Genomic DNA, 12,298 nt, shown 5'->3' with positions numbered 1-12,298 from the left:
TTCAGAATTCTAAACATTGAAATATGAGGTTTGGGCTCACCCCATGCTGGAGGCAATCTCTTTAGCCTGTGGGGTGCTGTGAAGCTTGGAAGGCCCTCAGCCAACCCCCTCTTTCACACCTGAACTCCATGCCTTCCCTGGGTGTCGGAATCTGGGTCCAGAAGTGGGTACCAGGTGGACTCTATGGGGGTTCTCAGGCTTCTACCCCTTCTCATTACTGTTGGAGAGGTGCTTGGGGAAAAGGGCGGGCATACATCTGACTTCCTGATCCCTCTTTGATTCTGGAGGCCAGCTGTTGCCAGCTATGGGTTTTGGGGAGGCCCCATGCTGGAGGCTTTTATTCTAGCTTGGGGGGTGCTGGGATGCTTGGCAGGCCCTCATCCGTCCCCCTCTTTCTCCCCTGGACTCCAGTCCTTACCTGATTGCTGGCTTAGGGCGCCAAAACTGGGTGTCAGGTGAACTCTACAGGGTTCCCCAGGCTACCATTATCTCCCTACTCTCGGGGAGGGGCTTGGGAAGGATGGAGGGCACATATCTGGCTTCCGGATCCCTTTCTGATTCTGGAGTCCTGATGTTGCTAGGTATGTGCTTTGGGGAGGCCCCATGCTGGAGGCCTTCTCCGTTGCTTGGGGAGTGCTGGGAAGTTTTGGCAGCCCCCCCAGAAGTCCCTTTCTTTATGCCCTGGACTCCATGCTTTCCCTGGTTGACGACCTAGGGGGTCAGAATTGAGTGCAGGTGGACTCTATTGGATTCCTTAGGCTTCCCCCTTCTCCCTAATATGTGGAGGGGCTTGGGTAGGAGGCCGAGCAGATATCTGGCTTCCAGATCCCTCTCTTATTCTGGAGGCCAGCTGTTGCCAGGTATGGGTTTTAGGGAGGCTCCATACTCGAAGTTATCTTTCATGCTTGAGGGGTACTGGGAGGCTTGACAGGCCCCCACCAGTATCCATTTTTCTCCCCTGGACTCCAGGCCTTGCTGGGTGACAGACTCGGGGACAGGAGAGGTTGCCAGGTGGACTCTATAGGTGTCCTCCCGCTTCCACCGCTCTCCCTACTGGGTTGAGGTGTTTGGGGAGGAAGCCGGGCAGATCTCTGGCTTCCAAATCTCTCTCTGATTCTGAAATCCAGTTGTTGCCAGGTATGGGGTTTGAGGAGACCCCATGCTGGAGGCCTTTGCGCTAATTGGGGGGTGCTGGGAGGCTTGGCAGACCCACAGTATTCCAGGCCTTCCATGGGTGCTGGCCTAGGTGGCCAGAAGTGGGTGCCAGTTGGACTCTATAGATGTCCTCAGGCATCAACCCCTCTCCCTCCTCGGGTTGAGAAGCTTGGGGAGGAGGTCGGGCAGATATCTGGCTTCCGCGTCCCTTTCTGATACTGGAGGCCAGCTGTTGCCAGGTATGGGGCTTCGGGAGGCTCCATTCTGGAGGCCTATCCCTTGCTTTTGTGGTGCAGGGAGGTTTGGCAGGCCCTCATCCGTCCCCTTCTTTCTCCCCAGGACTCCAGGCATTCCCTGTGTGCCGGCCTAGGGTGCCAGATGTGGGTGCCAGGTGGACAAAATAGGGGTTCTCAGGCTTCCCACTCTCTCTCTACTCAGGGAAGGGACTTATGGTGGAGGCTGGGCAGATATCAGGTTTCCGAATCCCTTTCTGATTCTGGAGGAGAGCTGTTTCCAGGTATGGGGTTTGGGGCCACCCCATGCTGGAGGCAATCTCCTTAGGCTGGGGAGTGCTGTGAAGCTCGGAAGGCCCCCAGCCACCCCCCTCTTTCACACCTGAAATCCATGCCTTTCTTCGGTGCCGGAATCAGGGGCCAGAAGTGGGTACCAGGTGGACTCTATGGGGTTCCTAAAGCTTCCATCCATTCTTATTACTGTGGGGGAGGTGCTTGGGGAAAAGGGCGGGCATATATCTGGCTTTCTGATCCCTTTCTGATTCTGGAGGCCAGCTGTTGCCAGGTGTGGGTTTTGGGGAGACCCCATGCTGGAGGCCCTATTTATAGCTTGGGGGGGTGCTGGGATGCTTGGCAGGCCCCCATCCGTCCCCCTCTTTCTCCCCTGGACTCCAGGACTAACCTGGGTGCCAGTGTAGGGAGCCTCAACTGGATGTCAGGGGAACTCTATAGGGTTCCTCAAGCTTCCCTTATCTCCCTACTCTTGGGGAGGGGCTTGGGAAGGATGGAGGGCATATATCTGGCTTCCGGATCCCTTTCTGATTCTGGAGTCCAGTTGTTGCCAGGTATGTGGTTTAAAAAGGCCCCAGGTGACTCCCTCTTTCCCACAGCTCATCATGGCAGCACAACAACTTCGGATTCCATGGTTGCCTGCCTTAGCACTTACTGTCAAGTCTCACAGGATAGCTCTGAGCTACAGCCATAAGGCATTTCCCCAGAACCTCAATTCCAAGCAATATTTAAGAATGTCTTTTTTGTATTCTTTATGGGTGTATCACATCCAATAGTGTGGTGTGAGGGTCCTAGTAGCAACCACACTTCAGGGATTGAGGACTGAACCTTACCACTTCTATGGACCATATAATTCCCCCCACCTTAATAGAGATAGATGCCTATTTTCTAATCAACCGTATAATTGTTCCCCCACCTTAAAAATGAAAAAGAACCAGTAGGGTGGATGCTATGTTTAAATATTGCATGAGATTATGAACAAGGAGAAAAAGACATTGAGATTTGAAGGAATTGGCTTATACAGCTTTGAAGGCTGACCATCAAGTTATTCAAGGAAGAGTTCAAAGTTTGGTCTTGAATCCATAGGCAGTCTGGGGGCAGAACTTCTTATGCTGGGACCCCAGTGTTTCAATGGCTTCAAATCATTACATGGGGGAATCTGACATGTAGCTCAGAAGTAGAAAAGTGACTTTACATGGGTAAGACCTGGATCAGATCTCTGGATTCGAAGAACCAGAAGTAAGCCCTGAGCATAGATAGGGGGACACCCAAATCAGAAAAAAAAATTATTTGAAGTGTGAGGAAATGATTCAAAGGGTGAACATACACAGTTTATACGTGTGTTTTTATATGAGATCAGAGTACTCCCCAAAGGGGCAGGGCCCCTCGTCCAGCATCACTGGGTGTTTTCCTACCTCAAACCGATCAGTGATTGGGTGGAGCCAGTGACATCCTCCGTTATCGAGTAAGTTCTGGTCTGTGCACCAAGTCTCAGGTTCAGTTTCTGTGGCCATCTGTTATTCCCTTCCTATGTTTCTTTATATCCCAAATGAAAGATCATTCTGTGTCTGCCCCATTCCTTCTGAGTCACTTTACTGTGCAAAATTTTCTCCTGATCCACCTGGCAGTAAATTGCATGATTTCACTGGCTGGGCTTTTAAATAGTTTCAAACGATTCCATTTTAACTCATACCAGCCGTCATTCTAGCTGAAGCACCCTACTTTTCCGTAGCACTTAATGGCAGCAGAAACCCCTGTTTCTAAATTCTCTAACATTAAAGCAAGTATCTTGAGTATTCTCAGTTGTTACAGATAGGTTTGTTCCTAAGACCCATCTAATCCCCCCACCTCAAGAATGAAAATGACCAGATAAAGTCTTGCAATATCTTCCCACACTGCCTGCACAGTGAGAACACAGGGACCTTTGACTTGGAAAGGGTTTGGAAATGTGAACCCTGACTTGAATATAGATTCAGGTACTCCAATCGCCCGCCCATGGCCCCTCCAGGGAAACCACTGCCCTCCCCCAGAGTCCTTGGGCAAGACTAGAGTCTGCCAGACCCCAGCAGTAGAGGCAACCCCAAGAACAAGCTGTGGGAGGAACCCACTCTATCATGTGGCTGCCCCTCCATGGCGCAAAAACATCTGACACTGAGCCAAGCAGATCAATGCCATGGCTTTATTCAGCTATGGGTGTCAGGGAAAGTGTTGTTGGGAAACTGGGTCAGGAAAGGACTAGGCGCTCCTAGTCATCCATGCTTTCCTCGTAATCGGAGTCTTCCTCCTCCACCTCCTCCTCTCTGCGCCGCTTCCCGGCCACTCTCTCCCTGCCCAGGGACCTGGCATAGGCTCTCTTCTGGGCTCTCTTCTTGTATTCATCCACATCCTTGACGTACTTCTCTCGCAGCCGAGCGGCCAAGTCCACAAAGTGCTGGTATTCCTTCTTGCTGAGCCCGCGCCAGATGGCTCCGAGGCGACGGGACTCTTGCATCGGTGACAGGTTGGGGTGTTGGGCCCGGAGCTGGGGGCGGTACTCTTGACAGAACAGAAGGAAGGATGACATCGGCTTCTTAGGAGCCTTGGTTTCCATCGAAGGGTCGTAGCTCCTCATCTCGCGGGCAAAGCGGAGTCCGTCTGCCCGGGCCAGGGCCTGGAAGCGGGCCTTCTCCCGGGGGGACAGCGCCTTCCACCGCCGGGCACAGTGCTTGGAGAAGTCCACGAAGCTGACCTCGGTGCCCCGGCGGCTCTTCGGCAGCTCCTCCCGGCAGGTTCGAACGAAGCAGGCGTACGGATTCATCTTACCTTTTGGCTTCAGTATGGAACGGCAGCTTCGACTGCCTCCCTGGCGCCGAGGCTGGGCTTGGCGGTTGCCCGGGAACCCTTTTTTGGCCGCCATCGCTCAGCTTGACCTCTCGCGGTGTTGAGTGCGGGCCTGCAACTGGCCTGTGGCCTGCGGTGGTTGCCCTGATGATGGTCGCAGCCGACCTCACAATGTGCGTTTGCGACATCTCTGGGTGCGGGTCGGAGTGGGGCACGGGGCTCAGCCGGTTGCCATGGTTCCTGCTGAAATTTTCCCCAGCAAATATGTCATGTCAAAGGGATCTAGAATGCATACCGCGAGATTTGGGGAAGATGGTATTTGGTGGTGGCTTGACTCTATCAAGTGCTCTTCTAATAAAAATTCATACTAGACTGTGAAATAGAAGAACATTATAACTCGTGTGTTTTCTACAAAGAAGTCAAGTTTTACAATCTTCAGTACGAGTACCAATCTACTAATTTGTCTTATATTTCCTTTTTGCCCACTCTCTTCCCTCCTTTTTGGTTGTGATGTCCAGATGAGGGGGAGACATTCATCTTTGGTTGTGACCATTACCTTTTTTTGTGGTCAAATTGTGCTCAACAACCCTCCCCCAAATGCCTAGAGTATTTGCTTAATTGACTGTGGGACTCGGCAAGATTCTGGCTCCTTAGTTGTGGTTCTTCTCTATGTTTTTGAGGGCAGATGTATTCTTTACTTGTTGGTGTTCAAAAATGATATAGCTCATTTGTTTTTTACAATGAGGTCAAGCTCCCGCTGAAAATTTCACTAGCTACTATGTCCTTCGAAAAATAAATAAAACATTTCTTTCACAGTAACATCGAGGCCTGTTTTTAATAAAAAAAAAATCCTCTTGAGCTATTCGTGTCGACACATGAAATTGACTATTGGAGCCATGTTCCTAATATTGTGTCTCTTTCTTATAAATTTCATTTTAACTTTAATCTTTGTCAGTGGCCAATTTTTACCACTTCCTACAAACATACGGAAAAGTGTAGAACAAAGAACATTCCTAATTTAAACAATTTCTGAGCTCTTTTGTAATATTTTCCATAAAAATAAAAATAAGCATAGAGCACAAATTTATAGCACTGAGTGTTTTGTCTTCTTTTTGTTTGTACCCCCAATCTTCTTTAAGTCATTGTTAATGCTTAATACCACTGATATAATATTTCTATGCCTTTTAAAATGTTATTTCATTCATAACTTTGATTTACAAAGCTACTGAAAATTGAGTATTAGGCATATAATATTGCAACACCGACCTTACCAAATCTGTCAATTTACCAACTTTGTTAACTCCTCTTACTACTGTTCCAAACTCCATCACCATAACTGCCATCTTAACAGTCACATTACAAGTTCAATGGTGGTGTGATAGATGTCACGTTTTCAGTGTTGTTCATAGATATACCACTGCCCCTATCAGCAATATAACTGATACCTTGTATTTTCTTTTTTATCCTTTGGGGCCACACCCAGTAACCCTCAGGGCTTACTCCTGGCTATGTGCTCAGAAATTGCTCCTGGCTTGGGGGACCATATGGGACACCAGGGTTCGATCTGAGGTATGTTGGGTCATCCACGTGCAATGCAAATGTCCTACCACTGCACAATAACTACGGCCCCCTGTATATGTCTTTCATCTAATTTCATCAGTCTAACTTACAGTGCTAACCAGTTTGCAAAATTTGCATTATTTTATTGTTCCTTCCTTACAACTACAGAGTATTCCACTGTGTATTTATTCAAAATCTTCATAGTCATTTCATCCATCGTTGGTCACCTAGGTTGATTTCATGTCTAATGTATTATACTAATTATATCAGTGCATAATGGTATACATATGTCTGCTTAATTTATTTAGTACTCTTCAAAATATTTTGTTTTGCATTAAGTTTTTTCTAATTTACTTTTGGAGATGGAATGAATTGTATGTAATTTTATTTATTTTCTATTTTTTAATTAGATAACCATGAGATATAGAGTTTAAAAATAGAGAGTAGTTGTATTTCAGTCATATAATGTTCCACCATCATCTATTCACCAGTGTTCATTTCCTGCACACACTTACCTAGTTTTTCTCTCATCCCCTCAATTTCATCCTCAGTCTGCCTCTATGACAGACACATTTTTCTTTATCTTTTATCATTCGTTCCTTTTTGGCACTTTGGTTTGCTGTCCTCTTACTAAAGTAATATTATACATATCACTTTATTTCCTTTATTTTCCCGGAGTGAAAAATTTAAATTATTACTGTTATATTTATCCCTTTTTTTCCCTTTTTTTTTTTTGGTGTTTGCATCACACCCAGCAACCACTCCTGGCTCTACACTCAGTAATCGCTCCTGGAAGGCTCGGAGGACCATATGGGATGCCGGGATTTGAACTGATGACATTTTGCATGAAAGGCAAACTCCTTACCTCCATGCTATCTCAGTGGCCCCCTCTGTTTTTCTTAAAATGAATTTCTCCCATCATTTTTATTGTTAAACATTATAATTCCTATACAATGTGTTTTTTATATCTTGCAGAGTACTGTGATCATTCTGTCTGTCCCTCTCCCGGTGATTCATTTCACTCAGCTTGATACTCTCCATGTCTATCCATGTATATGCAAATTTCATCATTTTATTTTTCCGAGCAGCTTTATAATTTTTCATTGTGTAAATGTACCACGGCTTCTGTATCCATTCATCTTTTTATTTATTTGTTTATTTTATTTATTTATTTGTTTGCAGATTCTGTCTATAGTGAATAGGGCTAAAACGTAACATAACATAACATAAATAACATAACAAAATATAACATAACAACATAACATAACATACATTACATAACATACATAATATAACATAACATACATAACATAACACACATAACATAACAACATAACATAACATAAATAACGTAACAAAATAAAACATAACAACATAACATAACATACATTACATAACATACATAATATAACATAACATACATAACATAACATAACATACAAACATAAGAGTGCATATGCCTTTTATGCTCTATGGTGTTTTTTTTTGGGGGGGGGGCTCCTATAGTATATTCCCAGGGGCAGTATTTCTGGCTTGAATGAAAGCTCAAATTCTAGTTTATTTGAGGAAAGTCCTTATTGTTTTCAAAAATGAACCAGCCAACATTCCCACCAGCTATGAATGAGATTCTGTTTCTCCACACATTTGCACCAGCACTGGTTATTCTTGTTTTTGTTGTGTGCCAGTTTCTGTGGTGTGAGATGATAGAGCATTGTTGCTTTTGTATGCATCTGCCTGATGATTTATGATCTGGAACATTTTTCCATGTGCTTTTTAGTCATCTGTATTTCATCTTTAAGGAAATATCTATTAATCTTTTTATTTTGTTTTGCCGAGGTTTGATACTTTTTTATGATCTATAAATGCTTAATATATCGTAGATATTAACTGCTTGTCACATTGTTATGGGGAAATAATTTCTCCCATTCTATGGGCAGTCTTTATATCTTTGTCTCATTTCTGGTAATGTGCAGAAGATTCTGAATGTAACCTTATTTGTTTATCTTTGCTTCCACTGGTGGTGTTTCATTTTTGACTATGTCTTTAGCTTCAGTGTCAGAGAGTTCTTCCTGTGTCCTCTTCCATGTATGGCCTTTAATCCATTGTGATTTGCATTTTGTGCAGGGTGTTTTAAAGAGATTTGAGTAAATTTTCTTTCACTTAGTTGGTCAGTTTTAAATCACCATATTTTGTAGGGCTTTACTTCATTCAAATGTTTTGCTCTTTTATAAAATATTAACTTACCATATACAGAGGAATCTGTACAACTCTATTCCATTAATATGAGTTTGGCTTTATTCTAATGCCATGCTGTTTTCATTTCTATTACTGGGCCATAGAGTTTGTATTTGGGGAAAATGTACTGTCTTTCACCCCCCCCAAGGATTTTTTGGGTAATCCGTGAGAATAATTTTTCCTATGAATTGCAGGATTGTTTGATCTAATTCTGTAAAGATGTTATCAGTATTCTTCTAGGAACTGCATCAAATCTGTAGAGTCCTTTGAGATTATTGCCATTTTAATGACGTTGATTGTTCTAATAAATGAGAGTAGGGGTTGTTTCCCATTCTTTTATATCTTGGACGCGGGGGCAGGAGAGGGTGCAGTGTGGACTCTATATATGTCCTCAGGCTTCCACCGCTCTTGGGGAGGGGCGTGGGATGGATGGAATGCAGATATCTTGCTTCCGGAACCCTTTCTGATTCTGGAGTCCAGTTGTTGCCAGGAATGTGGTTTAAAAAGGCAGCAGGTGACATCCTCTTTCCCACAGCTTATCATGGCAGCTCTGAGGGGATGGGGAAGAGGCAAACTCCTCCCCTATGCCTTTTCATACTGGAGAGAGAGGCTGCAGCTGGACCCTGAAAATCCCACATGCCTGAATTACTGTTCCTCTCCTACATGTATGGCTGGGATACTGGGCAGACAGCAGGATAGTGGCCTCCTGGGCTGACCAACTACCAGTCCAGGAGAGCGAGATCCCCCCATGCCAAACTGGTCTTCAGGGCCAGGTTTGGCAACGGGGCTATGGGGGGAGGGGGAGGAGGGAAACTCCAACCCCTTGCTTTTTCAAAGGGGAGAGGAAGCTGCAGCTGGACCCAGAAAATCCCACATGCCAGGAATACTGCTCCTCTTCTATTGGCACGGCGGGGATTCTGGACAGACAGCTGGCCAAAGGACCCAGGACGGACAAGGTACTCCTGGAGACCAAGAGCCCCCCACATCAAACTTGCCTCCAAGGCGTGGACTGCATCTTAGCTCTGGGGGGATGTGGAAGAGGCAAATACCTCCCCTATGCCTTTTCATGCTGGAGAGAGAGGCTGCTGCTGGACCCAGAAAATCCCACATGCCAGGATTACTGTTCCTCTCCTATAGGTATGGCTGGGATACTGGGCAGACAGCTGGTCAGTGGCCTCCTGTGCTGACCAACTACTAGTCCAGGAGACTGAGATCCCCCCATGCCAAACTGGTCTTCAGGGCTAGGTTTGCAACGGGCACTCGGGGAAGGGTGGAGGAGGGAAACTCCAACCCCATGCTTTTTCAAACTGGAGAGGAAGGCTGCAGCTGGACCCAGAAAATCCCACATGCCAGGACTACTGTTCCTCTTTTACAGGTATTGCTGGAATATTAGGCAGACAGCTGGCCAGTGGCCTTCTGGGCTGACCAACCACTAGTTCAGGAAACCGAGATTCCCCTAGGCCAAACTGGTCTTTAGGGACAGGTTTGGCAACTAGGCTCTGGGGGAAGGGGGGAGGAGGGAAACTCCAACCCCATGCCTTTTCAAAGTGGAGAGGAAGGCTGCAGCTGGACCCAGAAAATCCCACATGCCAGGACTACTGCTCCTCTTCTACTGGCATGGCTGGATATCTAGACAGACAGCTAGACAAAGGCCCACAGGACTGACCAGTTAGTCCTGGTGACCAAGAGCCCCCACGCCAAGCTTGTCTTCAAGGCCAGGTCTCCATCTGAGCTCTAGGGGGATGTGGAAGATGCAAATTCCTCTCCTATACCTTTTCATACTGGAGAGAGAGGCTTCAGCTGGACCCAGAAAATCCCATATTTCAGAATTACTGTTCCTCTCCTTCAGGTATGGCTGGAATACTGGGCAGACAGCTGGACAGTGGCCTCCTGCGCTGACCAAATATTAGTCCAGGAGACCGGGACCCCCCATGCCAAACTGGTCTTCAGGGCCAGGTTAGGCAACGGGGCTCTGGGGGGAAGGGGGAGGCAGGAAATTCCAACCCTTAATTTTACAAACAGGAGAGGAATGCTGCAGCTGGATCCAGAAAATCCCACATGCCAGGACTACTGCTCCTCTTCTATTGGCATGGCTGGGAATCTGGACAGATAGCTCGCCAAAGCCCCCAAGCCAAGCTACCTTCAAGGCCAGGTCTGCATCTGAGCTCTGGGGGGATGGGCAAGAGGCAAATTCCACCCCTATGCGTTTTTATACTGGAGAGGGAGGCTGCAGCTGGACCCAGAAAATCCCACATGCCAGGATTACTGTTCCTCACTAGAGGTATGGCTGGGATACTGGGAAGACAGCTGGCCAGTGGCTTCCTGGGCTGACGAACTACAACTCCAGGAGAACGAGATCCACCCATGACAAACTTGTGTTCATGGCCAGGTTTGGCAACGGGGCTCTTACGGGAGAGGGGAGGATGGAAACTCCAAACCCATGCTTTTTAAAACGTGAGAGGGAGGCTGCACTGGACCCAGAAAATTTCACATGCCAGGATTACTGTTCCTCTCCTACAGGTATGCCTGAGATACTGGGCAGACAGCTGGCCAGTGGCTTCCTGGGATGACAAACTACTAGTCCAGGAGACCGAGATCCCCCCATGCCATCTGGTCTTAAGGGCCAGGTTTGAATACGGGGCTCTGGGGGGGAGTGGACAGGAGGGAAATTCCAACCCCATGCTTTTTCAAAGTGCAGAGGAAGGAATAAGCTGGACCCAGAAAATCCCACATGCCAGAACTACTGCTCCTCTTCTACTGGCATGGCTGTGAATCTGGACAGAAAGCTACCAAAGACCCCCAGGACTGACCAGTTAGTCCTGGGGACCAAGAGCTCCCCAAGCCAAGCTGGCCTTCAAGGACAGGTCTGTCATCTGAGCTCTGGGTAAATGGGGAAGAGGCAAACTCCTCCCCTATGCCTTTTCATACTGGAGAGGGAGGCTGCAGCTGGACCCAGAAAATCCCACATGCCAGGATTACTGTTCCTCTCCTACAGGTATGCTGAGATACTGGGCAGACAGCAGTAAAGTGGCATCCTGGCATGACCAATTACTAGTCCAGGAGACGGAGACACCCCCATGCCAAAATGGTCTTCAGGGCCAGGTTTTGCAACTGGGCTCTGGGGAGTGGGGGGAGGAGGGAAACTCCAACCCCATGCCTTTTCAAAGTGTAGTGGTAGGCTGCAGATGGACCCAGAAAATCCCACAAGCCAGGACTACTGCTCCTCTTCTACTGGCATGGCTGGGAATCTGGACAGACAGCTGGCCATAGGCCCCCAGGACTGACCAGTTTGTCCTGGGGACCAAGAGCACCCACGACAAGCTTGCCTTCAAGGCCAGGTCTACATCTTAGCTCTGGGGGGATGTGGAAGAGGCAAAGTCCTCCCCTATGCCTTTTCATACTGGAGAAGGTATCTGAAGGTGGACCCAGGAATTCCCACATGCCAGGATTACTGTTCCTCTCCTATAGGTGTGGCTCGAATATTAGGCAGACATCTGGCCAGTGGCCTCCTGGGCTGACCAACTACTAGTCCAGGAGACCGAGATCCCCCCAGGCGAAACTGAACTTCAGGGCCAGGTTTGGCAATGGTGATCTGGGGGGAGTGGATAGGAGGGAAACTCCAACCCCATGCTTTTTCAAAGTGGAGAGGAAGGCTGCAGCTGGACCCAGAATATCCCACATGACAGGACTACTGCTCCTCTTCTACTCGCATGGCTGGGAATCTGATTAGCCAGCTGGACAAAGGCCCCCAGGATTGACCAGTTAGTCCTGGAGAACAAGAGCCCACAAAGCCAAGCTTCCCTTCAAGACCAGGTTGGCATCTGAGATCTGGAGGGATTTGAAAGAGGCAAACTCCCCCCCCTATGACTTTTCATATTGGATAGGGAGTCTGCAGATGGACCCAGAACATGCCAAATGCCAGGATTATTGTTCCTCTACTACAGGTATGGCTGGTATACTGGGCAGACAGCTGGCCAATGACCTCCTGGACTGAACAACTACTA

At 47.4% G+C, this 12,298-nt stretch overlaps 1 protein-coding gene across 1 annotated transcript; it reads right to left on the bottom strand.

Moving 5' to 3' along the window:
- Positions 1 to 3,924: 3,924 nt before the first annotated feature.
- Positions 3,925 to 4,476, bottom strand: LOC125998834 (high mobility group protein B3-like). The gene has a single exon (XM_049766892.1). The coding sequence runs from the start codon at positions 4,474 to 4,476 to the stop codon at positions 3,925 to 3,927; it is 552 nt and encodes a 183-aa protein (XP_049622849.1).
- Between the last annotated feature and the right edge of the window lie 7,822 nt (positions 4,477 to 12,298).

This window comes from Suncus etruscus, chromosome X, assembly GCF_024139225.1.
Source record: "Suncus etruscus isolate mSunEtr1 chromosome X, mSunEtr1.pri.cur, whole genome shotgun sequence".
In the NCBI taxonomy this organism is placed as follows: Eukaryota; Metazoa; Chordata; class Mammalia; order Eulipotyphla; family Soricidae; genus Suncus; species Suncus etruscus.
This window is presented reverse-complemented; position numbering and strand designations above follow the sequence as displayed.